Raw genomic sequence first — 27,913 nt, 5'->3', positions numbered from 1 at the left:
GAATAAAGCCAAACAATCTCAGTTGAGAGGCATTTTTTTATTAAAAGTGTTTTGTCTTCCTTAATATATACATACATAAAGTAACCCCTGAGTTATCACTGGGCAACTTCAGATTGTGCCGCACATTCAAATGAACACTCTTATATAGGTTGGATAGCCGAGACAATTTTCATATACAAAAGAGATTGTTTTTACATGACAAAAAGTCATACAGTGACTCCACTAATGACATTATTAGACACACACAGCAATTTCGAATGAGCATGCTCGGAACAAACTCTGCTGTGTGTGCCTTGTGCTTACAAGAGATAAATTTGAGTTGAACATACAAAGATCAGCCCTGGACAGAGACAAGCAATTCACAAAGTCAGCTATGGGTCTGTGTTTGACATTGAGCATGCTCATAAAAATCAGCTGCTTTTGCTAGAACAATGATAAACAGTTGCAAACAATAATGTTGGAGACTCATCTATTTTAATCAATTTCACAGAAGTGCTTTCCATACAATTCCTCAGCAAGCACACACCTGTGGTACGCCAGGTCTATTTTCTGGTCCTATTTAAACCTCTGCTCATTATTCATCTGGTAAGTAGATAAATGTGTAAAGGAGGGTCAGAAAGATGTGAACTTAACCGACTGCAGGACAAAACTATAGGTTATCTAGCAAGCTGCTCAAAATTACATTTTTTTTACACACATTATTTTCTGACAACAGTTTCACATGCCCAGCTGATCAGATTACCTGTGATAAAAAAAAAGGCACGGTGAATCTCTTTCCTACGCCTTGGGAGAGGTAGGAGTCAGAAATTAACTGACATGCTGACACTTTCAGAAAAGTGTGTTAAGTACTCCTCCCATTGCTGAATATTTCAATGTTCAAACACAGAACACTAATACAAGTGGCACTAATGAACGAAGCAATATTTTTTTACTGCTTTGTGTATTCAAACAAAGCATATGAATCCAATTCTACAGTAAAGCTAGAAAATCAGTGTGATGTCTAAAAGTTGTTGCCCAAGGGGAAATACTGAAAGTTCTCAATACTAGTCGAGCAACATGATTGACCATAAATGCAACAATCCCCTTGAACACTCTCCAATACACCTCGTTTAAAATAACTGGAGCAAGAATCATCACATTATCAATAAAGCATAGTCCACGGGAAAACAGCTGATCATCAATGTCTTTTAAAAATCCTTATTTTGATTAAAGGCACTTGGCCTTCCCTTTTGTCTTTCCATCACTTGTTCTTTCTCATTCCCTTTTTGATTCAAAAGTCATTACTCTTAAGTGCTCATCGCCACAGCTTTCGCACACAGTGTTGCAGGGTCACTAAAGACAAATAGCATCGGCAGAGCTGCACTGTTCGGCTTGACAATCACACTAAAGAGTGGTTGAGGGAATTTTTTTCACTCTTCTCTTGGCCAAGATAGAATTTTCAATGGGCTTTAGTTTTGGAGGTGGTTTGGAACTGCTCAACGCAGAGTATGTTGCAGCCACTGCTCCCTGGTATTCAAAAGAGAAAAGTAAAAAGTTAGTCTTACTTTATAACTTGAATTTTGTCCATCATCACTTAACCATAATGGAATCGCAAGTTATTTGAATTCAGAAGACCAAAACAGATGTCACAAATGTTTAATTTCCACCAAGTCATACCATGTTCCTTTTAAACAGTTTTAAGCCGTACAACTCGGCTCCAATGAAGATCAGATCAAGTCTTTAGTTATCCTAATGACAATCTTATTTTGTCCTTTGACAACATTAAGAGAGCAATGATGATCCAGAGGGAAGCAAAATGTAAGAAAATACCAATGTTGTTTTTGGGTCTTGATGCAAAGAAAGCATTTGACAGAGTAAGCAAGGATTTTATGAGTAGTGCAATGGAAGCATTTGCATTCCCAGATAAAATTCTAAGGTTGATAAGGACGATATATGAGGGATCACAGGTAAAAATTAAAGTTGGTGGGTTTCTCACTGATGAGTTCTGTTTGAACAGAGGAACCAGGGAGTGACGTCCTCTTCCCCCTTTATTTGTGTTATAATTAAAAGCATTGGCAAAGAAAATAATGGACTCCGAAACTCACGGATATAACTGGTATGTTAGTCAAGAAAAGCTGGCTTTATTCGCAGATTATATTATTTTACCAGAAAAGACATCTCAGTGTTGTGGAACATTCTGAAAACATCTCAAGTCTTTTCAGAAAACAAAATTAATGAAGATAAAACAAAGGCAATAGCTGTAAACTATGTACCCACACACAAATTGGTTCAGCAATACCCATGTTTATGGGGGACAAGATAAAATGAATTACTTAGGAGAATGGATTAAAAAGAATTATGGCAGCTAAGGATATGTGGGAGGAGATTAAAAACATAAGATAAAACTGAGAAATTTGAAGCTCTGTTTTATGGATAAGGATAGCAAAACAAGAGCACTGAAAATGTTTTTAGTTCCTTTAGTTTTATACCCAGGTCAGGCACATTGTTATCAACCAGAGAAGTTGTAGACAGCAATTAATAAAGAGTCGAAGGATTTTATCTGGGAGGGAAGACAGCAAGAGTCAAGTGGGATAAGTTGATCCTTCCAATAGAACAAGGTTCATAGGTGGGTACTAGGCTATCTGCCCGAAGGCATTTATAAGGCTAGCCAGAAAGTGTTGGCTTTCGCCGCCCCCTTAGATTAGTTCCCTGTGCCTCTGCCCAGCAGAGCCACTGAAGTGATCCCCAAGGTAAACTTTCTGTTTCCCATCCACTCGTCAAGATTTCTTTTGAAGAGTGTTCGCGAGTAGCTCTGCCTAATGTAGATTGGGATCTTGTTCCAAAGCATGGGAAGTCTCTGGGACAGGAATCTATCCCTCCAGCACGTCCTATTGTTGTGGTGAAGTTTAGATCCCTAGAGCATGTGGCTCAAGGGGATAAGGTTTTCTCTAGGTGAAGCATGTCCATCAGTTCTGGGTTGGACATGGCCTTGGATGTCAGGCAGAGATCACCTCTGAGTAGGCGGTATGCAACAGAGTACAACTGGAGTTTCTTCAGTCGAGCTACATAGGCCATCTGTTTGAGGCCATTGATCCTCTTGGTGAGGTACTTCTGTGGTCTTTCCAGCTGTTGCAGGTGTCTTGTAAGGTACAACCCAAATGGGGCATTGTACTCTAAGATGGGTCTGATGAGTAGAGGGGCACAATGACCTCTTTTGATCTGGATGTGAACCCTATTGTGATTAGGTGGGCCATGCAGAAGGATTTTCTAACCACTTTGGCAATGTGATTATCAAAGCTGAGATTACTATCTACTTGGGTCCCCAGATCCCTTATTACATCTTCCGTATTTAGGGGACTACTACCTATGTGGTAGTTTGTGGGTACTTTTTTTCCAAAGGGGATGACTATGCACTTTTTGGCATTTAGCTTGAGGCCATGATTTTGACACCAGGTATCCGTCTCAGTGAGACCCTTCTTTATGATGTCTGTGTCTGGGTTCAGTCCTGGGACCGCTCTTGTTTGCCATCTACTTCTCTTAAGTACAGGCCAACACTAAGGGACTCTGGCTAACAAAGTTCGCAGATGACTGCAAACTGGGAGCCATTATTGAAGCCTCAAATGATGTGGATACTCTACAAAAGGGCCTTACAGAAACAGATGCTTGGTGCAAGAGCCATGGGCTCAAGCTCAATGCCAAGAAATGTATAGTTACCCCCTTTGGGAAAAAGCATGGACCTGTGAATTACCATATAGGTGGCAGTACACTAAACATCGAAAGTGTGATAAGAGACTTAGGGACACAGGTGGACAGTGGTCTCACCTTCGATAACCACATTGCCACAACAGTCAGGAAATCCTTCTATGTGGCACACCTCATCACTAAGGGCTTTTCATCCAGAAAAAAGGAGGTCATTGTCCCACTGTACTCATCCCTCATTAGACCCATTATAGAATACAACGCCCCATTTGGTAAGTACCTCTCAAGACATCTGCAACAACTGTAAAGGCCGCAGAAATACCTCACTGAAAGAATCACAGGCCTAAAGCAGATGCCCTACGGTGACCGCCTTAAAAAATTCCAGCTGTACTCTGTCGCATATCGTCTACTCAGAGGCGATCTCTGCTTAACATACAAGGCCATGTCAAACCCAGAGCTGTTGGACATGCTACACTTAAAGAAATCCCAATCCCTCAGAGCCACATGCTCCAGGGATCTAAACCTTGTCATCACAATAAACAAAACATGCTGGAGGGATAGGTTCCTGACCCAGAGACTCCCCAGACTCTGGAATAGATTGCCCATACATGTCAAGCAGAGTGCCTCTGTGGCCCTCTTTAAAAAGAACCTTGATGATTGCATGGGAGAAAGGAAATTCACCCCGGGGATCACGTCAGTCGCCCTGCTAGGCAGGGGTCCAGGGAAGTAAATAGTGTGGGAAGAAATAGCCAGGGAATTGTTATGGGTAGGCTTGTATAGGCCCTAGGGCTGACAGCCTAGTACCAACCTATGAACCAGCCGGAGAGTCGATTATAGCCCCTAGTTTGTAGTCATCTGCGAACTTGGTCAGCCATAGTCCTCCTGTGCTTGCCTGTACCTCTGAGAAGTATATGCTGAACAGGAGAGGTTCTAGGACTGAGCCCTGGGGAACGCCACTTGTAACCGGTTTAGAGTCGGACTTAGCTCCCGCAACTCTCACCATGTGGGTTCTGCCCATGAGCCAGTTGGCAACCCATCTTGTGACATAGGGGTTTATGTTCAGGCTGGTGAGCTTGTCTATAATACCAGAATGGGGAATGGTGTCGAAGGCCTTAGCGAGGTCTAGGTAGGCTGTGGGTCTCACCTTTCCCTCGTCTATAGCCTTGGTAACTGTCTCAAAGAAGTCCACCAGGTTTAGGAGACATGATCTGCCCTTAAAGCCAAACTGGGTAGGGTCCAGTATTTGAAGATTCCCAATGTCTCTGTTAATGAGTTCCATGATGATGCGCACCATAGCCTTGCAGACCAAGCTAGTCAGGCTTATAGGGCGATAGTTCCTGGGGTCTGTTGTGGCTCCACCTTTGTGGAGCAGAATAACCATTGTTGTGCGCCACTCTATGGGTATGTAGCCTGTGGAGAGGCTGAGTTTAAACAGTGTGTTTAGGTGAGGGGTTAGTTCGTCTTTGAGCTTGTGCAGGACGCAGCCTGGGACACCGTCCGGTCCCATTGATGCTGTGTTTTTGGCTTTGGAGAGGGCTGTTTTAACCTGAGTGTCTGTGATTTTAGGGATTCTACATTCTTCTGGTATGGCTATGGGCCCTTTTGTGTGTGAGAGAGGGGTGAAGTTTGCACTGAACCTGTCTGCCAGGATGTTGGTGACATCTGTCAGTTCAGTGTATTTTGTGCCATTCTGCACCAACTCTGAGCAGATCTGATCATTGCCACTTAGATTCTTGACATAGCTAAAGAATGCCTTGTGGTTATCTTTGGAGTCCTTGGCAATTTTTCTTTCAAAGCTCGCCTTGAATGATTTTATGAGGGACCATAGTTTCTTGCTGATACTGATCAGGGATGCCTTCCCTTCTTGGAATTTTACTCTTTTCTGTACTAGTTTCCTCCTTCTGTTGTATAGCTTGTTTATGGCAGGAGCCCACCAGACTGGTTTCCTTTTCTTGGAGGAGCGAGTCTTGGTTTTGCTTGGGATGGCACGATCCATGCAATCTTGTAGCTGCCCATAGAATGCATTAGTAAAGGATTTTGCAGCTTGGACAGTGTTATCCTTCAGCATGGGGGTTTTGAAACTTTCCACCTCAGTCTTAAATAACGTGAAGTTTGCTTTTGAAAAGTTTTTCACTGTGGCTTTCTTGTCTGGGGGTGGGGGTGGAATATGGATATCCAAAGTGATTTGTTTATAGTCAGATCTAACCAGCGAGGGGTTGACCTCTGGTGTGGAACACCGGTCGCCCATGTTGGTGATGACCAGGTCCAATATGTTGTCACCTCTGGTGGGAGTGTTGACCAGTTGAACCAGGGCGTTTGAGTTTATAAATTCTAGGAAAAGTTGGGCAAGGGAGTTAGTGCTTGAGTAGCTCTCCCGGTTAATGTTTGAGTAATTGAAATCACCCAATATTAGGGTGTTTGGTAAGACCTTTATGTTTCCCAGTGTTTCCAGAAATGTGGAATGGTGGTCCTGGGACAAGGTGGGTGATCTGTAGCAAGCTACAATTTGAATTGCAGTTTCGCCCATTGTTAGTTGGACGTGGATGATCTCTGAAGCATCAGGTGCCACTAACCTGGAGGTGTGGGTATCCTTGATGAATATGGATATGCCCCCGCCTTTTGTATTTCGGTTTGGGTTCTGTGGCTGAAATGTATGGTATGAGTTGTAGCCTGGTAGTGCTGGGGTGCTCTCTGGAGCCTTAAACCAGGTTTCTGTTACTGCACATATATCGATTTTCTCCATACTGAGGAGTGCCTCAAGTGCGTGCATTTTGAGGTTTAGACGTCTGGCATTGAGTAGCATTACCCTCTGTTTTTTGTTACTTGTGCTATTTACGGCGGTGGGTTTGTCTTTTGAGCCTTGCCTAAAAAAAGGCACTATGGGGGTGGCAACAGCCTTAGCAAGTATTCGAAAGCCTAAGGGTGACAGGTGCAAGCCGCCTCTAGCAAAGCAGCGTGCCTCATCTAGCATGTCATCCAAGCAGACAGACACTGGATCCCCTTTGAATGACACCATAAACTTAGTCAATTGTTGAAATCGTGAATTTTGTATTTATACCGTGGAATACTGTAATTACCTGATTTGATTTGAAGGGTTTTTTCAGAGCTACACAGTTATGGATCCTAAATATAGCACAAGTAGAAAGCTATAATTCAAAGTGGAAAAGGATGATGATGAAACAAGGGGGAAATCTCTAGAAAAAAGGAGAGACTAGGATTTTGGATGCAGAACCTTAAAGGAGAATAACAATAACTATACAGAATGTGATACTCAAAAGTAGCAGAAAGTATTCTAAGAACTAAGCCAACACAGGGACGGAGAAAGGAGATTCTGCCAATAGGGATGACTGCAAATAGGGATACATACAATAGTTTAGAGGGGGCTAGGATTTACTGGAGAAAACTGGCAAAGAAACCAAGGTATTGGGAAGCAAAAATTAGAGAGGAAATGGTAATAAAATGGGAAGAGGCCAAGAATTTATTTGGACTGCAGGCTTGAGATTTCCTTTCCTATCAAGGATTGATATCAGAATATAGGCAAACCTAAAGAAATAGGGATCCTAAGAGAAATACCAGCACTAGTAGAGTTTTAGCAGAATCTGGAACAGAAGCTGCTGTTAAAAAGGAATAATTACTACAGCATATAAAATATTGCATGATAACTATAAGACTCAATCAGAAGATGCTAAAATGGATTGGGAAGAGAGGCTGGATAGGTAATTCACAAAGAAACAGTGGGTATACATGTATGACTCAAATACGCAACAAAGTCTGGAAAATTTGGGATCTTTGCTTGGAAGTTTTGCATAGTTATTTTTATACCCCAAGTAGATTCCAAATAATTTTTCCATAGGTAGATTGCAAATGTTGGAGGTGTGATGGAGAAGAAAGAGGTAACTGAGACCATATTTTTTGGAATTGTATTGAGTTGTCAGATTTTAAAAATTCAAAAATGAAACAGTCAAACTGATAAAAAGTCTATAGAAGACACATCAGTAAACGGCAACACTCTAATAATAAATTCTTATTTAATTCAATAAAAAAAACGGACAATACATTCAAAGATACTTAGCGCTTTCACCCAGTTCCATACCGGGTTTCTTCAGAGTGAGTAACATATGGAGCAGTTTCATTAAATACTTTGTCAAGTCAATTTCCGTCAATACAATTAGTTTACTAACAGTATAATTGTTTGATTAATAAATTAAATGCCTACTTAACATTTAAAGCAGTATAACAAATAATAAAGGAATACATTTATTACCTAAATAAATAAATAAACTTCTTAAAATACCATATTAACTATATAATGATATAAAAAATCCAAAATTTGTATATTATAAATAACCTTCAATATAAATATTAACCATCAAAAATTATCATACAGAAGGTGTGTAAAATATATACTTTTGTAACTATATATATAATAATATATATAATAAATAATATAACAAATATATATAGTAATAAAACTTGTGTATATAAAATAGTTGATGTATTAAATACATTTATAAATCTAAAAACCTTTTTGAATAATTATGATAATTAATACCAAAATTAAAATATAAATAGTGTATATGGGTAAAAAGCCTTGAATATGCTTGAATACTACTTAAATGGTACTTGATTTCATTCTCAAGAAGCTGCTAATAGATATATATTCATTTATGCCTGGTTTTGTACATGCATTTAGCCTGAACTGCCATAAGCATTCTTTCATCTCTAACAAATTGTTAACATCCCCTTCTTTTACTGTAGTTTCAGGCACTCTATCTAGTACAAAAAACAAGAATTTTTTGAAATTTTGGCATGTCAAACTATGCGTGTATAGAGCATTTGTTGATTTTTTATTTTTTATATCTCTATTATGTTCGCATATCCTCTCTCTCAGTTTTCTGATTGTCTTCCCTATATAGAATGCGTCGCATGATAAACAGGTTGCTAAATAAATGACTTGTTTCGTGTTACAATTCACGAAACCTGGGCATCTGATAGCTCTGTTGTATCCTGTTATGGCAACATAAGGCCCATCATTTATATATCTGCAGCTCTTGCAAAATAAACATTTTTTCATACTGGATTTGCTATTTGTTCCTTGAGATTCAAATATTTCTTTTAAGTTTCTTCCCCTACTGTATACAATGGAGGGTGTTTTACCTATTTTATCAATAATTTTAGTGTCAATACTGAACACACTTTCCCATACTTCCTTTAACAATTCTACTATAACTTTTGTGTCGTCATTGTATGGTAAAGTTAGTGAACATGTCTTGTTGTTATCAGTGCAAGTTTTTTTGTTCATCCCTTCTTTACCTATATATATTATAGGCTTGAACTGTTCCTTTCTTTTCTTTAAAATTTCATCTTTTAAACTATGTATAAGATGATCCGGGTAGTCCCTTTCAGTAAACATTTGACATAAAAAATTCAACTCATTAATAAAATTAACATCCTCATTAATTATTCTCGACAACCTAATCATTTGCCCTTTTACTAGATTTCTTTTCTGGAAATAAGGGTGACAACTTTTAAAATGCAAATATGAATTTGAGAATGTTTTTTTACGAAATATGGTTGATTCTATTGTTCCATTCTTTTTGTAAATATTAATATCTAAATATTCACATTTGTCCTTGTCTATATTGTAGGTAAATTTTAAAAAAGAAGTTGTTTTTCCCAGATAATCAATGAAGTCGTGCATGTCTTCAATATTCCCTTTCCAAATTAGTAAAATATCGTCAAGGAATCTTAGATAAAGGACCACTTTTGACCAAAGAATGCTATTAAATACTTATTCTTGTTCCCTTTCCGTCAAAACTAAGTTGGCATAAACTGGTGCGACCTTGCTCCCATCGCTACCCCTGACTCCTGTTTATAATATTCACCGTCCTGTTGAAAAAAGTTATTATGGAGAATCATTTCCATGAAATCAATTAATAATTTTCTTTTAACAGTATGATGGTTGCTATACCTTATTAAACTTTTTTCAAACAAATCAAGTCCTTTATCATGGGGTATAACTGAGAATAAATTAATAATATCAATGGTCACTAGATATGTGTCTGTAGAAATGTTTTCCTTGTTCTCGTGCAATTTCTCCAAACAATGCCATGAATCTTTTAATATATGGGCAATGTTATTCAGTACCTCTTTACAACTTATATCAATGTAATGTGCCATAGGTTCAGTTTTCGAAAATTTTGCTGCCACTATCGGTCTAAAAGGGGGGTTACTTACATCTTTATGTATTTTGGGTATTCCAAACACTTTTGGTGTAACCGGGTGTGTAACTACCAAATAGTCATGTTCAACCTTGTTAATACAGCCTTCCATTAATAACTCATATAGCTGCCAATCAACTTTTGTTTGAGCTTTAACCATGTCATATCTTGAGGTTCGAATATACATAGTTTCATCATTGAGCATGTCCATCATTGTGTTTTTGTAATCTACTTTGCTCATAATCACAACCCCTCCCCTCTTATCTGGTTTCATAATTCTATATTTGCTGTTAGTGCATAGTTCGTTAAGACAAAACCTCTCTGCTGTTGTTAGGTTTTCATTTGCCATATCTTTAACTTTTAATGCTTTTCTAATTTGTAAATCGCATAACATTTCAAATAAATGAATTACTGGATTACTTGGGGGTATGAATGTACTAGCTTTTTTTAAAGTAAAACTGATTGTGTCTTTTTTCCATACTTCTTCTTGGTTGTGAAAGAATATTTTTAAGTTCAGCTTTCTTGTATACAGCCTAAGATTGACTAGAACTCTACCAATGTCAAGCTTGAACGTAGGAATAAATTTAAAACCTTTTTTAAAAAGGGAAATATAATCTGTATTTAATGTTTTGTCTGAATAATTATAAACTGAAAAACCCCCCTCTGTGGATATTTCACAATGCATGGCCAAAAAATCTGTTTTCACATTACTTTGATTCAAACATACACAATCATTAAATACACTTGTAAAAGAACAAAGTTCATTACTGTCAAATTCAAAATGATCTTGGTTGTCAACATCATTAATAACTTCTTCGTCATCCCTTTTGTCATGCAATCTATTAACATTTCCTAAGTTGTCTGTACTAATCTGACTTTGTAAACATAAACTATTTATCTGTTCCTGTATTGGTTCTGATAATATCTTTGCCCCTGGTTTAATAATATATAATTATTCAAAAAGGTTTTTAGATTTATAAATGTATTTAATACATCAACTATTTTATATACACAAGTTTTATTACTATATATATTTATTATATTATTTATTATATATATTATTATATATATAGTTACAAAAGTATATATTTTACACACCTTCTGTATGATAATTTTTGATGGTTAATATTTATATTGAAGGTTATTTATAATATACGAATTTTGGATTTTTTATATCATTATATAGTTAACATGGTATTTTAAGAAGTTTATTTAGGTAATAAATGTATTCCTTTATTATTTGTTATACTGCTTTAAATGTTAAGTAGGCATTTAATTTATTAATCAAACAATTATACTGTTAGTAAACTAATTGTATTGACGGAAATTGACTTGACAAAGTATTTAATGAAACTGCTCCATATGTTACTCACTCTGAAGAAACCTGGTATGGAACTGGGTGAAAGCACTAAGTATCTTTGAATGTATTGTCCGTTTTTTTTATTGAATTAAATAAGAATTTATTATTAGAGTGTTGCCATTTACTGATGTGTCTTCTATAGACTTTTTATCAGTTTGACTGTTTTGTTTTTGGATTCTTCTGTTTTTACTGAAGCACACCGGTTCCGGCATACTCGTATTCAAACCTATAAAGGATACGGACTTATCGGCTTATGTTTATTACATCTGATCCTAATTTTTTCGGCTTTTTGGGTCCGATATATATTAATTGAATTTTTAAAGTAGTTGTTAATTTATATTTTCAAGCGCACGTAATTACGTTGGATGAGCAACGTTCGTTTTGCATTATGGAGCAGTTACTGGAGCAGCATTTAGAACTCACTAAAAAGCTACTTTCAGCAGTCAAAGAACAGGGGCATAAAGCAACATCCGGAGATGTCACTATTACTGATAACGAGGGTAATAATGTGCTGATTTCAGAAGTAGAGGATCTGCTTCTTACGTTACATTCCACCCCGGGCACATCTAGGAACCAGCCAACTGCTAGCAGTAGTTCTCAGGAATCTATGGGAGGACGGATGGCGCCAAGGAGGGCTGCACCAGTTAGCCAAGCACTTCCGCCGCCGATTTCAGAAGGGAACGCTAGAGATGGCAGCAGCAATCGATGGGAGAGAGGACGCCCATTACCCGGTTTGGATATTTTATTATCAGCACCAAGATTAACAGTAGTTCAACAGTCGAATGATATGGGGAACTTAAATAAGCAACTAGAAGAGTTCGATAAACAGTTAAGGAAGTATAAGGCACTACAAATGGACAATGTTTTTCTTGAATGTTCGCTGGAACTTAATCAAGTACCAAAGGGACTTAGAGTGCTTAAGGTACCGTTTGGCTTTGACGATAAAGAACTATTTAAAGAACTTTTGGACATTTATGACAATGCTGGTAAGCAGCTTATGAAATTGATTATTAAAAATAATAACAACAAGTTAACAAAACTTAATGAAAGTTTATTACAGTTGGACAATAGTATAAAAAGTGATTTACTTTTTGAAGTTAACAAATACAGATTGGATAACATTTTAAATGACATGAACAGATATGTTAGTAAAGGTTTAGATTTTAAAAAACAAAACGCTACGTAGAGACACAGATGACTATTTTAATAACAGAGCCTACAGTCATTTTAAGGAATATAAAAGACAATGGAGGGCTGTGGATCAGAATTTTTCAAGTAATGCTGCTAGTAATGATGATGAGGGTGGAAACTTGTATGGGGACAGAAACAACTTTGGCTATAATAATTTGCATAGGAATAATCAGGGACGACAAGATTTTTTAGAAGAGCAACCACTGAGGAGATCGGAACGTCTAAAGGGGCGTTACCAGGGGCAAAGATATTATCAGAACCAATACAGGAACAGATAAATAGTTTATGTTTACAAAGTCAGATTAGTACAGACAACTTAGGAAATGTTAATAGATTGCATGACAAAAGGGATGACGAAGAAGTTATTAATGATGTTGACAACCAAGATCATTTTGAATTTGACAGTAATGAACTTTGTTCTTTTACAAGTGTATTTAATGATTGTGTATGTTTGAATCAAAGTAATGTGAAAACAGATTTTTTGGCCATGCATTGTGAAATATCCACAGGGGGGGGGTTTTCAGTTTATAATTATTCAGACAAAACATTAAATACAGATTATATTTCCCTTTTTAAAAAAGGTTTTAAATTTATTCCTACGTTCAAGCTTGACATTGGTAGAGTTCTAGTCAATCTTAGGCTGTATACAAGAAAGCTGAACTTAAAAATATTCTTTCACAACCAAGAAGAAGTATGGAAAAAAGACACAAGCAGTTTTACTTTAAAAAAAGCTAGTACATTCATACCCCCAAGTAATCCAGTAATTCATTTATTTGAAATGTTATGCGATTTACAAATTAGAAAAGCATTAAAAGTTAAAGATATGGCAAATGAAAACCTAACAACAGCAGAGAGGTTTTGTCTTGACGAACTATGCACTAACAGCAAATATAGAATTATGAAACCAGATAAGGGGGGAGGGGTTGTGATTATGAGCAAAGTAGATTACAAAAACAAAATGATGGACATGCTCAATGATGAAACTACGTATATTCGAACCTCAAGATATGACATGGTTAAAGCTCAAACAAAAGTTGATTGGCAGCTATATGAGTTATTAATGGAAGGCTGTATTAACAAGGTTGAACATGACTATTTGGTAGTTACACACCCGGTTACACCAAAAGTGTTTGGAATACCCAAAATACATAAAGATGTAAGTAACCCCCCTTTTAGACCGATAGTAGCAGCAAAATTTTCGAAAACTGAACCTATGGCACATTACATTGATATAAGTTGTAAAGAGGTACTGAATAACATTGCCCATATATTAAAAGATTCATGGCATTGTTTGGAGAAATTGCACGAGAACAAGGAAAACATTTCTACAGACACATATCTAGTGACCATTGATATTATTAATTTATTCTCAGTTATACCCCATGATAAAGGACTTGATTTGTTTGAAAAAAGTTTAATAAGGTATAGCAACCATCATACTGTTAAAAGAAAATTATTAATTGATTTCATGGAAATGATTCTCCATAATAACTTTTTTCAACAGGACGGTGAATATTATAAACAGGAGTCAGGGGTAGCGATGGGAGCAAGGTGCGCACCAGTTTATGCCAACTTAGTTTTGGCGGAATGGGAACAAGAATATGTATTTAATAGCATTTTTTGGTCAAAAGTGGTCCTTTATCTAAGATTCCTTGACGATATTTTACTAATTTGGAAAGGGAATATTGAAGACATGCACGACTTCATTGATTATCTGGGAAAAACAACTTCTTTTTTAAAATTTACCTACAATATAGACAAGGACAAATGTGAATATTTAGATATTAATATTTACAAAAAGAATGGAACAACAGAATCAACCATATTTCGTAAAAAAACATTCTCAAATTCATATTTGCATTTTAAAAGTTGTCACCCTTATTTCCAGAAAAGAAATCTGGTAAAAGGGCAAATGATTAGGTTGTCGAGAATAATTAGTGAGGATGTTAATTTTATTAATGAGTTGAATTTTTTATGTCAAATGTTTACTGAAAGGGACTACCCGGATCATCTTATACATAGTTTAAAAGATGAAATTTTAAAGAAAAGAAAGGAACAGTTCAAGCCTATAATATATACAGGTAAAGAAGGGATGAACAAAAAAACTTGCACTGATAACAACAAGACATGTTCACTAACTTTACCATACAATGACGACACAAAAGTTATAGTAGAATTGTTAAAGGAAGTATGGGAAAGTGTGTTCAGTATTGACACTAAAATTATTGATAAAATAGGTAAAACACCCTCCATTGTATACAGCAGGGGAAGAAACTTAAAAGAAATATTTGAATCTCAAGGAACAAATAGCAAATCCAGTATGAAAAAATGTGGATTTTGCAAGAGCTGCAGATATATAAATGATGGGCCTTATGTTGCCATAACAGGATACAACAGAGCTATCAGATGCCCAGGTTTCGTGAATTGTAACACGAAACAAGTCATTTATTTAGCAACCTGTTTATCATGCGACGCATTCTATATAGGGAAGACAATCAGAAAACTGAGAGAGAGGATATGCGAACATAATAGAGATATAAAAAATAAAAAATCAACAAATGCTCTATACACGCATAGTTTGACATGCCCCAATTTCAAAAAATTCTTGTTTTTTGTACTAGATAGAGTGCCTGAAACTACAGTAAAAGAAGGGGATGTTAACAATTTGTTAGAGATGAAAGAATGCTTATGGCAGTTCAGGCTAAATGCATGTACAAAACCAGGCATAAATGAATATATATCTATTAGCAGCTTCTTGAGAATGAAATCAAGTACCATTTAAGTAGTATTCAAGCATATTCAAGGCTTTTTACCCATATACACTATTTATATTTTAATTTTGGTATTAATTATCATAATTATTCAAAAAGGTTTTTAGATTTATAAATGTATTTAATACATCAACTATTTTATATACACAAGTTTTATTACTATATATATTTATTATATTATTTATTATATATATTATTATATATATAGTTACAAAAGTATATATTTTACACACCTTCTGTATGATAATTTTTGATGGTTAATATTTATATTGAAGGTTATTTATAATACGAATTTTGGATTTTTTATATCATTATATAGTTAACATGGTATTTTAAGAAGTTTATTTATTTATTTAGGTAATAAATGTATTCCTTTATTATTTGTTATACTGCTTTAAATGTTAAGTAGGCATTTAATTTATTAATCAAACAATTATACTGTTAGTAAACTAATTGTATTGACGGAAATTGACTTGACAAACTATTTAATGAAACTGCTCCATATGTTACTCACTCTGAAGAAACCCGGTATGGAACTGGGTGAAAGCGCTAAGTATCTTTGAATGTATTGTCCGTTTTTTTTATTGAATTAAATAAGAATTTATTATTAGAGTGTTGCCGTTTACTGATGTGTCTTCTATAGACTTTTTATCAGATTTTAAAAATTCCCTGCAAACTACTCGGAATGCTGGGTGAGCAAATTGGTTTAACTAAGGAAATTATTTTTTGAGCTATGATACAGAATCGGAATTGCCTAGACATATAGTAAGGCCTTGCTGAGTCTAATTATGCTGTCTGCCAAAAAAGAAATTACTAGAAAATGGAAATCAATGTCTAAACCAACTGTAATACATGTAGAGAATATAGTAACAGAGATGAAACAACTGAAAATGGGAAGGGTAGGAGTAGTTTGTTAGTTGGGATATTTTGTAGACACCCTAATGTTTATGGATATTAGCTGGATATGACAACCCTGTGTTTCCAAAGGTCAAACATTCCTCTTACGCTGTGCTGATGTCATAAGAAGGCAGAAACATGCATGTCCATAGGTAGAGGGGTTTCGCTTTAATGGCCTGAAATTGTCCATAAATACACTTAAAAATAAAAATGAAAGTAAAAGAAAGTCATGGACATTTAGAATTGCTATTTAGCTGAAACACCCAATATCTTTAAAGGGTGATTTGCATATATCCCATGAGGCCTCTGATGCAAGAGGTTTAAGGTATCACACAGTTAGAAGTCTAGGTTTACTAGATTTTTCTTTTTGTGTTTTTAAAAACCAGATGGTTATCTGTGTGACCTTTTTACTCTGTTTTAGTTGGTTAACAAAAAGGCAAAATAAAACATTTAAAATTTGTCTTTTCTGGGTCCTTGTCATCCCATTAGTTTTGTATTTGTCTAAAATTTTTCAATAAATAAGTTGAGAAGTATGTTGGTCTGCCTTTCTAAAATTAATTGCTGGGTTTGAGGATTTTAAATGACTGATCCTGCTGGTCTGAAAAAGTTAATCAGTCATTAGTCTGTCTTTGCAGCACTAGTACACATGTGTGTGAAGCATATTGTGATACTTTACCATGATCATTTTTATCACAATCACACATGCGATTTGCACACAGTCAATAAGGTAGCTATACTCGAGTGCAAATACTGGTGACAGAGATTTGAGTGGCCTTTTATGGTTGAAATATTCTGAAATGGGTACTTTTGTCATTATTGGTTAGTACTTTTTTGCTTCACTGCTTATTAGAAAAAGATTCAAAAACTACATTTAAAACAATCTGGAAGGTGAATCTAAAAGAACATATGCATTTATGCATGCTCCTAAATGTGTGTGTTTATGTGTGCGTGCGTGTGTGTGTGTGTGTGGGGGGGGGGGGGGGGGGGCTAAGGTACACAATCTGCCACTGCTGGGAGGAGCTTGTCACAGTTGCCAGTCATATGTGTATATACTAGCCCAGGCAGACTCAACCTCTCTTAGCCAACCAGGGCAATCTTAGCATCAGATTACCAACTCTTCTTGTATATCTGGTCGATGCAGTTCACTTACTAGAGCTTCTTCTCCTTTCGGCTTTTCCCGTTAGGGGTAAACACAGTGGAACAATGGTCCGCACAATAACTGGCAGTTGAGTTTTATGGTATCAAGTTGCCAGCCCAGCACCCAACCTTCCACAGAAGGCACACACAAGCACACACTCACACCTAGGGCCAATTCAGTGTGTACAATCCACCTGCAGCATGTCTTTGGGATGTGGGAGGAAACTGGAGAACCCAGAGGAAACCCATGCGACCACAGAGAGGACATGCAGACTCCACACAGAAGGCACCCCAGCTGAGAATCGACCTGGAGAACCTCTTGCTGTGAGGCGGCAATGCTAACCGCTGCTGCCCTGTACCACAGGTCACTTACTACAGCTAAAAAAAGAAAAACAGTGAAGCTACCTCTGCCAGCTAAAACAATCATCATACTATGATGCACAACTTAAGATACACATGAATTGAAGTATTCTCTGACACAACTAATGAATCACAGCTGTGATATCTACTTTTTTAAGCTGTTTTAAAAAAGCTAAACAGAACACAGAAAATATAAAAGAAGACCACACAGCATAATTTTTGCTTATGATTAGTCTTTGTAATCCAGCTTAATATGCTGGCTAACCACATAAACAGACATTGAAAAAACCATCCTGTGCTCAGGCCCATCTGAGTAGTCTATTAAAGACAGGTTATCAGTTTGCATTGCATATTACAATTTCATTTGCAGAGCTTTAGACACAATTTATGCACTGGTGCAGTAATAAAAGCAGCCTTACCTTTGCCACTTTCAATGTAAACCTAGACAATTGGAAAAACAGCCTCAACTTGCATACATACAAATATTTCAAGCATGGGCATTAATCTCCTTCTAGCTTGCCAATATACCAAAACAATTGTTCCCAATTTAAGTGTCCAGGCTGTTTTTCTAAACTAGTACTTGCTTTAATGTAATTTGGTAGTTTGTTCCATGCATCTGTCAGAGAACCAATTAATACACTTCCCATTCCTACAGAATCTTCTACACAGGTCGTCTGATGATTCTCTAGTACTTTTTGTTAACCCCAAACATTCCCAGAGGTAGTTGTCCCTAAATGCCCTATATACTTGAATAAGATCTCCTCTTAGATATCTATAAGAAACACTGTACAAGTTCAGATGTTTTAGTTTTTCATAATAAATCTTCACATCCATGGATGCCCATGGTGTACTTCCACTGTACTCTCTCCAGTTTACTCATGCTTTTTTTTATAGGCTTTCCATATTGTTGTTCCACACTCAAGTTTGGGTCTAATGTAACAAACAATGACTTCATCATTTTTGATTTCTTAGACTTTATAAATCTTTTTATGCAACCTATAGCTCTACAATTATCATTAACCAATTCATTGATATGATTAGAAAAACTCATAGCTGAATCTACCCAAATACCCAGGTCCTTAAATGAGTCTACAGTTTCAATCACTGTGTGGTCCATTAAATATTCACCTTTCAATTTATGTCTCCCAAATCTCATATACTTAGTTTTTGATGTATTTACCAGCATATTATTCTCCTGTGCCCAAATGGTCAATTTAGTCAAGTTATTTTGCAGATGTGCTTTATCTGTAACACACAATCAGTTTACCCAATTTCAGGTCGTCAGTATACAGACTGTAGAATACCTCAGATGAAAAAGTTAGGTCTGAAAGATATGATCTAAATAAGTAAGGGCCTAAGACAGAGCCCTGTGGGACATCTTGACTGCAACCAAGAATTTCACCTGTCCAATTGCTGTAGGATACTTGCCATATCCCATCTGTAAGCCATGCAGCTACCCATCTTATCAAAAGTACATGAATACTTAGTTGTACTTCACTACTCTACATTATCTTGCCCTCCTTAAGGCTGGAAGGAACTTCTGAATATGATTTATTAACTAGGCTTGTAATGCTATGTAGACTAACTGCTTAGTACTCACCTAGCAACCCACTTCAGTGTTGTGTTTAATACATATCAGCCTAGACAGAGAGATCACAAACTCACAGCTGTCAAAAATATTTGCGTGCAAAATCTATAATCATATCGATACCAATCTTTTAAAAGTTGGACAGTTAAATATACATATACATGTTCCAAAACCACTTTTGGAAGGAATGTAAGTTTCATTCTAATGAAAGCTTTCTCTTTGGGGAAAATATCAAGAAAATCAAATATGATTCTTCACACCAGAACACCTGAATCTCCAAAATTCTTCAGCAGATATATGGCCACCAGAAAAGTGGTTTTCCAAGACTGCAATAAAAATGGTGCAAGACTACTACACAATGATTTTTGTGCACAGGGCTGCTTCTAATTAGGTGTGAGATGAACTGCACAGACGAGGGGTCCAATCTGAGCAAGCACAATGTCAATGTAGCAAAGAAGCCAAGCATTTTGGTTCCAACTGCTAATGGAAGTGCCAAAACGTATCTCTTTGTCCTAGGAAGCATTGCATTACCACAGATCTAAGTCAGTACAATCCTGGTCACATGATGGAGTGGAGTGGAAGGGAAAACAGCAGCAGATCAGCCAATCAACTGCTCTTGCAGCAGAAGCCTGCCAACAAAATGGAACATCCAGAGACCTGGCAGTGTTATGAAGCATCCAACTGCACTGAAGAAAGATGAAAATGGTTAGGGGGATCATAAGACATGTCAGCGGGAAGTGAAATTTTATTTATTTATTTATTTTACGCTTGTTTACTAGGAAGGTCCGACTGGGCAGAGATCTCTGTTTTCAGTGGAGGCCCACGCAGAACAGCTCCAGAAACAATTACGAACATACTATACACAAGGTATTTACATGAGCATTGTGGTTAACACAGTTATAAAAATATAGCAGATAACATATGATTGCATAAGATATTCACATAAGCATAATGGTTTAGACATGCAATTAAAAGTGCAGCAGGTAGCAACATGATTGTTGTTCATACAGCATGTTTAGTAGAGATAATCCTGAAGATGTAATAAAGATAAGAGAAGAAAGAAAAAACTAAAAATACTAGCCAGTTTGTCAAAGGAGGAGAAGAGAAGTTCATATGAGGTTCACTGACATTATAAGGGAAAGCTTTTTAAATTAGTCTAGGGGAGAGGTATAGAAGGGACAGTGGGGAATAAGCAGCAGTGAGTTGGTAAGTAATATGGGATGATAAATGTAGTGCATCTGTGAGAGTTTTAAAGAAGAGGTTGGATAGTGGGTATGGGAAAAGAGTTAGAATGTGTCAGCCAGGTGTTAGGCAGTTGCATGTAACGTGTGGTAATATATAGTGCATCTGTGGGAGTTTTAAAGAGGAGGTTGGATTGTGAGTAGGGGAAAGGAGTTAGAATAAGTCAGGCAGGTTCTAGGCAGTTACAAGCAATACATAATAATATATAGTGCATCTGTGGGAGTTTTAAAGAGGTTGGATAGTGGGTAGGGGAAAGGAGTCGGAATATGTCAGCCAGGTGCTAGGCAGTTACAAGTAATGTGTGATAATATATAGTGCATCTGTGTGAGTTTTAAAGAGGAGGTTGGATAGTGGGTAGGGGAAAGGAGTTAGAATGTGTCAGCCAGGTGCTAGGCAGTTGCATGTCCAGGAGTTGTTTAGGTGGGAAATAAGTTGTTTTTTGAAGATGGTTTTATTAAGTTGCACCCTGATTTGTAGTGGTAGGGAGTTCCAAGTCTTGGCAATGTTGCTAGAATATAGGGAGTCAACCAGAGCTGTAATGGCTTTTGGAGATTGTGATTAGTGCCTTGTTAGTGGATTTAAGTTCTCGGTTACTGGAGTAGAGGGTGATCAGGTCTTGTAAGGCTGGAGTTTTGTCAAGTTGGCACGGTATTTGGTGAGCTAGAAGAAGTTGGTTTAGAGCTAAGGTTTTAGGGAGTTCCAGCCAGGAAAGCTGTTTTAGGGCCTGACAGTGGTGGGTGCGGTAGGAGCAGTTTGTGGCAAAGTTTGCTGTTTTGTTGCAGCATACTGATATAGCTTGTTTAAATCACTCTTGTTTACATTAATTAGGAGAGGAGAAGCATACAGTAAGGTATAGAGAAGATGGGTACGAGCTAGAGTAACTGTACTGTTGCTGGTTAGGATGTTTTTACATTTGTAAAGGGCATCTAGTTTTTTTGTTGACCTTGGTCATTGTATGAGCTATGTGTTTGTCAAATTTCATATTACTGTCAATAATGACCCCTAGTAAGTTGGTTTGTGTGACAGGAGAGATAAGGGGTATTATCTGATGCAGAAATAGAGAACGGGGGAAAATAGGCAGGAAGCGAGAGCACTGAACCACCAATATGGACAAAGGAAGCAGAAACAGAAGATGAGTGTCTTGTGTGCATGAAACAGCAACTAAATGTTATTTGACTCTCGAGTGACTGCAGAGAGAGAGAGAGAGCACAAGGGGGCTTGTTCTGAGCATGTGGGGAGAGGAAGTACATGATTCAAGTGAATAGGAGGAAGTGAGCAGGATGGAAGGCAGAATGAATGACAAACTGACCAAATGAGGATATGCATGCATGAAAAATAGCCACAGGAGACAAGGAGGAGGTTAATAAAGCTGACTACTGGAGACAAATGGGGATACTTCCCTAGAAAACAAGGTCACACATCGATTCAATGCTGTTCAGTTACATCTAACCTCTATAACAATCTTATGAAGCAGCTGCCATACACTGAGTTTACTAACCAACAAAATATACATTACCACACCTTTACTTCAGTATAAACATTCACAGACATTAACTGTGCAAAGCTTAGTCACTAATCTACCTACTTCATGTCTTTGGGAAGAGAAAGAAAACTGGAGTACTCTGAGAAAGGTTGCATACACACAGCAAGGACACAGACTCCGCACAGATGGCATCCTAGGCAAGTCTCTAAATTAAGAAGAGAAAAAAGGGAAAGGAGGTCAGGGAGTACCTCTGGAAGTCAGATGACAGGAAGAGGCAACTGCAGTGGCTAATGACAGAGCTGGAAGAAAAGTGACAGAAGAAAGAGGACACAGGAAGTATTGTAGCCTAGTGCAAAACTATGCTTAGGGGCAGGGAGATCATGGAAGGTGAGAGGGTAAAGAAATATTAGAGCAGTGATGTAAATGGCTTCTGCACAAAAGTCTAGTTTCAATCTACAGAAGAGTCAAACAAAGGGCAAAAGTGAACTTTAGGACAGAAATGAGGAGGCAGAGTAGCTTAAATGCACGCAGAGGCACTGGAGGTAAAGAAAACTGGGAGATGAGGAAAGGGAAGGAAAGGGGAGAAGGACATGGCTAACAAGTTGAAGGAAGGAAAAACCATTCACTACTTAGAGCGACAGTGAGGTTACGTTAACGGATACAGAGGCACTAATGTGATGCAGATGGACAAAGCCACATGTATGAGCAAGCCAACATGGGACAGACTAATGATCCAGACAATGAAAGAGCCACTTGGGAGGCCAGGTGTAGTTAATACCAGCTCATCTATCCTGGGGCAAGGGTGGCAGTTTGGTTAACTGTAACACAATGACCGCCCAACAAAGGCTGGATGCTCTGCAGCAGATACCACCCCCAACACATGCGTGCACATTAAGCATTGTTGCTATAGACACTGGTTAGCTGCATGTGCAACAATGTACACACACTGGCCCAGCACTGTGTCAGTATTAGTACTTATCAATCTGTTGGAGAAAGCAGTGGCTAGACTACATGTAACCCCCCCCTCATTAAAGCACTGAAGATGATGCCACACCAAAGTGTTTCAGTAGTTCCCTGGTCTATAGTTAAGTAGGTTCCATCTTGAATGCCCCTTCCTTGGACAGCCTTTGGTCTGCTGCACAGGGCAGGTAAGCTGGGCTTCCATGAAAGCCCCTTTCATACCGTTATCCTGGAAGCCCAGCTTACCTGCCCTGTGCTGCAGACCAAAGGCTGTCCAAGTTACTCTGTGCAGACTGGCTGATGGTCACATTGTCACTGGGGAAAGAAAGACTTAGAAATAAAAGACAAGGAAAAGGACGATAAGCTTTTACAACGCATTGTACATACTTAAATGGCAACACGGATTACCAGAGAGGAAGGAGGTAAGCATAAGGACAGCATAAGCAGTTTTTACAATGAACTGTATAAATCTAACTGGCAGCAGAGATTATATGAGGGGAAGGAGGTTTGAGTAAGGAAAGAGATTTCTAGGCAACAGGCAGAACAGCTGGATAAAGACAACAGTAACCAGGAACTCAGGAAGGTAGTTATAAAAAGCAGAGGGAGAAAGCAGTCAGGGAGAATGGACTCTATATAACTTTAGATATATTATCTATACAATTTTAAAGATTATGGCAGCCCAAGTCACAAGATAGCTAGGATGATCTATAATAAAACTGAAATGTCGACAATGATGCCAGGCAATGAGGACAGCTTTTGCCCTATGTGGAGACTGTCTACAGTCCACTTCCCTTATTAAACCCACTACATTCCCTTCATTTGACATATAGAGTGAAATTATTCCAAAGAACACCATACTGTCTTTCAAAACTACATCTAATGATTGGACAAGAAAGCATAGATTCATCTCTGGGGTATGTGGAAATAATCCAACCAGGGATAACTAAAAATACTATCAATACTAAGGGGTGCTATGACTACGCTTGTTAGTGGCCTTCCAGCTGTAACTTCGGTATGAGTTTATGAACACAGACATGAAAATATTTACAAAAACCCTGCTCAGTAGGCCAGGGAGACTCTTGTGTGAAATAGCAAAAATGGCATGAGTTCATTAAATGTGGTTACTCCTCAGATAACTGGCGGCCAGTAAGCATACTCAATGACAGGGCTGAAAAATATGCATTGTAGGAAGAGCGCTGGTACTTTCTGACAACAAAAAGGAATCTGACTTAGTGGGTGGGGCTTCTTAGAGAAGGTTCTAGATAGAGTTGGGCTGGGGCAAAATCATTATACATTAAAGCCTTGTATGCAACACCAGGAATAAGTTACTGAAAAAAGAGAATGAAGATGCTAAAGTGCAAGCATGTAATAAAGCAGGGATGCCTGGTATGCAGTAGGTTATTCCTCCTAACGAAGGAAATGCTGGCCAGAAAAAAAAATTCTGGCCCAAATAAAAAAGGCAGACCCCAGAAGAGGTAAAAATCTTATTTCTACATTTGCAGGTGAGTGTATTTTGTTGGCAGACAACTTAGTGGGATATTATCTACTACCACAAGGGAATTTAAGATGTTCAAGGTAAACATTAAGGAAAAGAATGAGTAAGATACACAAAGGATGACAGACGGGGGGATTTGGAAGATCCATGGGAAGCTTGGAGAAACATTAGGAATTCTGGGAGACAAAGGATGTGAAAGAAAAACAATTATCTGAAGACTTGGAAAGCCATCTTAAAACTAAGCAGCAGGTAGAACAACAAAACTGGGACATTAACAGGAAGGCTAAACATAAAAAGAAAATGGTTGTGTCACTAATACTCTATAGCCTGCAAAATATCCCTAAGGGGGAAGCTGGAACCAACACCTTTAGGCAAATTCACAGTGTGCATCAGCTGTTTATTTGTGGTGGGAAAGAAGACAGCTAGGGCTGCAATAGAAAGAATAAGGATGAAAGGGGAAAGCATGGATAAAAAGGTATGCCCTAATATACAAAAATAAAAGAGTACCCTTCATTTATGTTAACACCTTTATTAAATTATCACAAGATATAGGCAAACATACATTAAAATACACAAAAAACAAACAATATTGACATTTTCTTTTTAAAAACATTTTATATATATATATATATATATATATATATATATATATATATATATGGGTTCCTATGAGTTCATCGAAATGCCAAAACATCGACGCTCACTTCTTCGACACGAAAACATCGACTCTTCATATCATCGACAATTCACGTAAGCGATCCTCCCCCTCTCAGGACCCATGGTAGCACTTGTTTGTCTGCTACAGCGCATATGGTTCAAGTCACTACCCACAATTTCCCTTGACAGCGTTGTAATTTACGTCGCAATACACACACAAGTGCTACCATGGGTCCTGAGAGGGGGAGGATCGCTTACGTGAATTGTCGATGATATGAAGAGTCGATGTTTTCGTGTTGAAGAAGTGAGCGTCGATGTTTTGTCATTTCGATGAACTCATAGGAACCCATATATATATATATATATATATATATATATATATATATATATATATATATATATATATATATATATATATGGCTCCCCTTCAGAATGTCGAAATTCAAAACTTCGAAACCCATATGATCGCAGACCATATATTCAAAGTTTTGAAATACCAACATTCTGAATGGGAAATCGCATACAGCGCGGACAGGGAAATTTCCCTTGTTCTCGCTGTAGTGTCTCGGAGTTGGTATATTTAAGTAGGGGGGGTGTGGGAGGGTGAAAGGAGGCAAAGCCCCCCCTGCTATACACAGCTTAATGTGTGTTTTTTTAGTTTTACGGGTCTAGTTCACATTTTCAAACATTCAAATGTTCGATCATATGGTTTCGGCCATATGAATTTCGAACATTTGAGCATTTGGTTATGTGAAGTAGACCCATATATATATATATATATATATATATATATATATATATATATATATATATATATATATACACACACACACTTTTTTTTTCTTTTTTTATAGCCATCATCAGCCCAACATTACATAAATTGCTCAAGTTCTTGCCTTCCTTTAAACCTCGCTCCTCCTCCTGAACATCATTGCTCTGTATGTATTGTTCCTAGTTTACATTTAATTTTCTGTAATTTGCACCTCCAGTTTTCTAAAGGTCTCTATTCCAGTTATAGAATTACTTTTACAATATTCAACACTTCAAAAAATAGTTGATTTAGACTTTGATTTCCATTTCTAGTAACTGCATTTTTGGCAGCCAACAGAATTAAATTTAGCATGGCTTTGCTATGTCTATGCAATTCAGATCTTGCGTCCCAGCTCAAAGGAATGACTTCCTTAGTTCCGATATTTCTGACAGAGTAAGTTCCGATATTTCGGACAGTAAGTTCCGATATTTCGGACAGTAAGTTACGATATTTCTGATAGTAAGTTACGATATTTCTGATAGTAAGTTACGATATTTCTGACAGTAAGTTAGATATTTCTGACAGTAAGTTACGATATTTCTGACAGTAAATTACGATATTTCTGACAGTAAGTTACGATATTTCTGACAGTAAGTTACGATATTTCTGACAGCACTCTGTGGCAAATTTTTAAAATCTGCCAACTTATTACACTCACAAAACATATCTTCCCAGTTACCTCTTTCTTCCGTATCACACCTCCAAAAGTTGCTATTTGCCTAAGGAAAAAAACTGAAGTCTGCATGAAGTATAAAAATATCTATGCAAACACCTCCAAGCAAACACTTCCAAACAAAAATCCTAAGCCCTCCATATGTCTTCCAATTGTTCCCTTGTAAACTGTGTTTCCAGTCTCTCTTCCCAATCTTTTCTAACCTCCTCTGATTGATTCTTACAGTAAGGCAGCATTTTATATGCATTATTCATTTTTAATTATTGATTTCTAACTGCTGCTTCTGTTTCAGAGTAAACTAAAAACTCTACCAGAGCAGGGCTTTCACTTATGATTCTCTTATGCCTTTCTCTTTGCCGATACTCCAATATTAATCCCTGGTAAGTAAGGCAGTCTCTCACCTGCAGTCCAAATGTCTTCTTCACTTCATCCCACTCCGTAACCTTTCCTTCTCTAGTTATCTGCTCCCAATACTTTGGTTCCTTTGTCAGTTTTCTCCAGTAAATTCCAGCCCCTTCCCTTGCCTATTTTCTGTATCCCTACCTGCAGTTGTATCTATTGGCAAAATTTACTTTCTCCATTCTCGTGTTGGTTTAGCCATTAGAATGCTTTCTGCTACTTTATGAATACAATATTCTGCATGGTTGTTATTCTTCTTAAGGATCTACATCCAAAATCCCACTCTGCTTATTTCTTGAATCTTTCCCCACTTCATCATCATCCCTTTCCACTTTAAACTGAACTTTCTACTTGCATCATATATACTGTGCAGCTCTAAAACATCCCTTCAAATCAGGTAATCCTAAACCACATTGCTCTGCTGGAAGGATCCATTTATCCCACTTAGTTCTTGCCTTCTTCCACTGCCAGAGAAATTCCTTCAACTCTTAATTATCCACAACTTCTCCACCAGTTCATAAAAATATGCCTTAACTGTAGATAAAAATACAGGGACTAAAAGATTTTCACTGCCTGTAATCTTATTACCAACAAACCAAGAGCACCAGCTTCCTCAGTTTTTGTCTTTTTACTCTCTTCTTGGATATAATTAGCTCCCATAACAGAAGCCTTTTTAATACATACACCTAAATAACTCCTCTTATTGTGTCCCCATAGATATGGGTACTACTAAAGCAATTTGGCTGTGGGCACATAATTTACAGCTATAGCCTTTGGAATATCTTTGTTAATTTTATATTCTAAGAAGACATGACACGGTCTCAAAATGTTCTGCAACACTGAGATGTCCTGTTCTGGTTTATCAAATACAAAATATAATCTGCAAATAAAGCCAACAGTTCTTAATCAGCATATTAATTATATTCCTTGCATTTCAGAGTTCTTTATTTTCTTTGCCAGTGGCTTAACTATAACGCAAATAACACAATG

General features: G+C 37.3%; 1 protein-coding gene across 1 annotated transcript in view; it reads right to left on the bottom strand.

Annotated features, from left to right (window-relative positions):
* Positions 1 to 18: 18 nt before the first annotated feature.
* The window catches only part of RPS6KA1 (ribosomal protein S6 kinase A1), a gene marked incomplete in the record, with an annotated part of 1,961,688 nt that continues 1,933,793 nt past the window's right edge, over positions 19 to 27,913 (bottom strand). The window contains 1 exon segment of the mRNA XM_044084242.1: positions 19 to 1,506. Coding sequence (XP_043940177.1) covers positions 1,384 to 1,506 — 123 coding nt within the window.

Source organism: Protopterus annectens, chromosome 1.part1 (genome assembly GCF_019279795.1).
Source record: "Protopterus annectens isolate FY-2018-M chromosome 1.part1, PAN1.0, whole genome shotgun sequence".
NCBI lineage: Eukaryota > Metazoa > Chordata > Ceratodontiformes > Protopteridae > Protopterus > Protopterus annectens.
This window is presented reverse-complemented; position numbering and strand designations above follow the sequence as displayed.